The sequence below is a fragment of the Pediculus humanus genome, genomic scaffold (genome assembly GCF_000006295.1).
Source record: "Pediculus humanus corporis 1103172108257 genomic scaffold, whole genome shotgun sequence".
Classification (NCBI taxonomy): domain Eukaryota; kingdom Metazoa; phylum Arthropoda; class Insecta; order Psocodea; family Pediculidae; genus Pediculus; species Pediculus humanus.
In genome coordinates, this window is record NW_002987826.1 from 127,765 (window position 1) to 130,338 (window position 2,574).

Sequence of the window (2,574 nt, forward strand, 5' to 3'; positions counted from 1 at the left end):
TTATCAATTTATCGTGGAAAACCTTGACTAAAATCCAAATTTAATTATTTGCATTTATATGTAAACATGCAAAAAAAAAAAAAAGAAAAGAAATAATAATAATAATAGTAATAATAATGATGATGATGAAAAAGGCATATAATTATTTATTTAATCCAGGCGTAGATGACAATTAGGGATTTGTAATAAAATGGGGAAAAATTTAACGGAGAGTTTCAAAGTTTGTACGACGACACAGCAAAGTAAGTTGTAAGGAAAATGAAATTGTTGTTTGTTGTTTTTACCGTTGCCGTATTGGCCATGACGATGGAAACAAACGGAGAAGGTATAACTTTGCCGAAAGAAATCGTCGAATTATTAAGAAATTTAAGTAAAGTTTGCGAAGACGAAACCGGAGTTTCCGAAGGTAGGAATTTTTTTTACATACTTTTAATTATTTCTCCAGAATATAAAATTTAATATTATTATTATTATTATTTGTCCAGAAACGGTGCAAGAAATAAGAAGAGCGAAATTAAGCGAAGATCCAAAAGCTAAATGTTATCTTAAATGCATAATGAGACAATTACAAACGGTGAGTTTTTTTTTTTTTTTTTTTTTTTGGGGGAGGCAAAGTTTTTGTTTTTTCGATGGAAAATTCCTGTCGTACTGTAACTTATTTTATTATTATTATCATCATCTTTTTTTTTTTTACGTAACGAGATTTTTAACCTTCCATTCACTTTCTAATTTTTTTTCATCTTTTCCATTTCCTTTCGTCTCTCTTCTAAGAGAACTAACAGAAAAAAAAAAATTTCCCAATATTTTTTTTTTTTTTCGCGTCCCGTTTTTCCTTTTTTTTTTTTTTTATTTGTTTAAATTTTAACGGTCGATTAACCAACTTTTGAAAAAAAAAAAAAAAAAAAATTTATCGAATATTGGAAAAAAAAAAAAAAAAAATTTTTTTTTTGTTTATAATTTATTTACTTTCGTTTTAAAATTACGTTGCGAAATTTTTTCGCACTTTTTTTTTTCTTAAACGTAGAACAACAAACAAACAAACAACCGTAAACGTTTTTTTATTTTATTTTTTTTTTATTTTTCTCCCTCTGTTAATAAACTATTAATAATAATAATAGTAATAATAATAATAATAATAATAATAAAAGATTCCACGATCGAACGAAAGTTGATTTTTAAAGTAATAAAAAAAAACGGAATCGGAAACCTTTTGTCGGTGGTAATTTTTATCTACAACCACGTCGTCGTTCCTTATTGTTTTAAACAAGGTTGCCAATTTATTTATTTATTTATTTTAATTAACTTCCGGTTACTGAATTATTATTTTTTTTCTCGGTGAAATTTTTTTTTATTTATTTATCCGATTCCGGTATTTAAAATTGGAAAAATTCCAACGTTTATTATTCTTTTTTTTTAATCAATCAACTTTTATTATTATTATTATTATTATTATTATTATTATTATTAATTCTACTTTATATTCTTGATTGCGACGACAACAACAAATTAATAACAATAATAATAATGATGATGATGATGATAATGAAATATTTAAAAAAAAAAAAAAAAAAAAATGAAAAGAGTTTGTTGATGTGAAATTTTTCCTTTCCCCCCTCCCCCATCACTATAACGAATCTCGACGCTATAAAAAAATACAAATGTAGTCTATAATAGCAGACGATAAATCATTTTTTAAAATATTTATTTATTTATTTAATCGAAATTCGATACGTGAAAATTTATATTAATTTGTTTAATTCTTTGGATATTTATTAAAAAAAAAAAAAATTACGTAATTTTTATACGATGATCGAGCGACAATAATAATAATAATAATAATAATTTCTCCATTGAAATTTTTTTTTTTTTTATCGACAAACATTTTAATAATAATAAGACAAATAATAAAAATTAAAAAAAAAAATTGTGAAAGCGGAAAATTTTTTTTTTTTTCGTTCGTTGTGTGTGTGAAAACAATGCCAGAACGAAACAAACAATCAATCAATCTCTCTCTCTCTCTTTTTCTCTCTCTTCCTTTAAAAAAAAGCCTTCACACACCGATTACATTTTTAAACGTAAAATTTTAAAATAATTAAAAAATTTATTTATTTGTTTGTTTGTTTGTTTGTTTTTATAGATGAGAGAAGATGGAAGTTTAGATTTAGATCTTATTGAAGCAACGATGCCGGATGAAATTAAAAAACATGGCGGATTAGAAACCGTACATAAATGTAAACACATTAAAGAAGATGATTTATGTGAAACTGCATATAAAATAATGGTTTGCTTTCAAAAAGAAAATCCCGAATTGACTGCTTTGTTCGAATGAGATCCCCCCTCCCCCATTTTTTTTAAAAAATTTGTCCCGGAAAAATTTAATTAAAAAAAAAAAAAAATTGTATTTCGTTGTAATTATTAATTATCGTTAATTTTATTAAAAATTTTTTATTTCAATTAGCAAATTTGTTTATTTATTTATTTTTTTGATTCAAAATCCATCATCCTTTGAATTATTATCATTTGATACGAAACGATGCCTTTTTTCATTCATTCATTCATTCCGTCATTCATTCC

General features: G+C 24.1%; 1 protein-coding gene across 1 annotated transcript; it reads left to right on the forward strand.

Moving 5' to 3' along the window:
* Positions 1-258: 258 nt before the first annotated feature.
* On the forward strand, positions 259-2,329 carry Phum_PHUM486880 (odorant binding protein, putative; the record flags this gene model as incomplete). The annotated part of the gene is made up of 3 exons (XM_002430441.1): positions 259-406; positions 486-574; positions 2,138-2,329. 3 exons carry the CDS (start codon positions 259-261, stop codon positions 2,327-2,329), a joined length of 429 nt encoding a protein of 142 aa, XP_002430486.1.
* Positions 2,330-2,574: the final 245 nt, after the last annotated feature.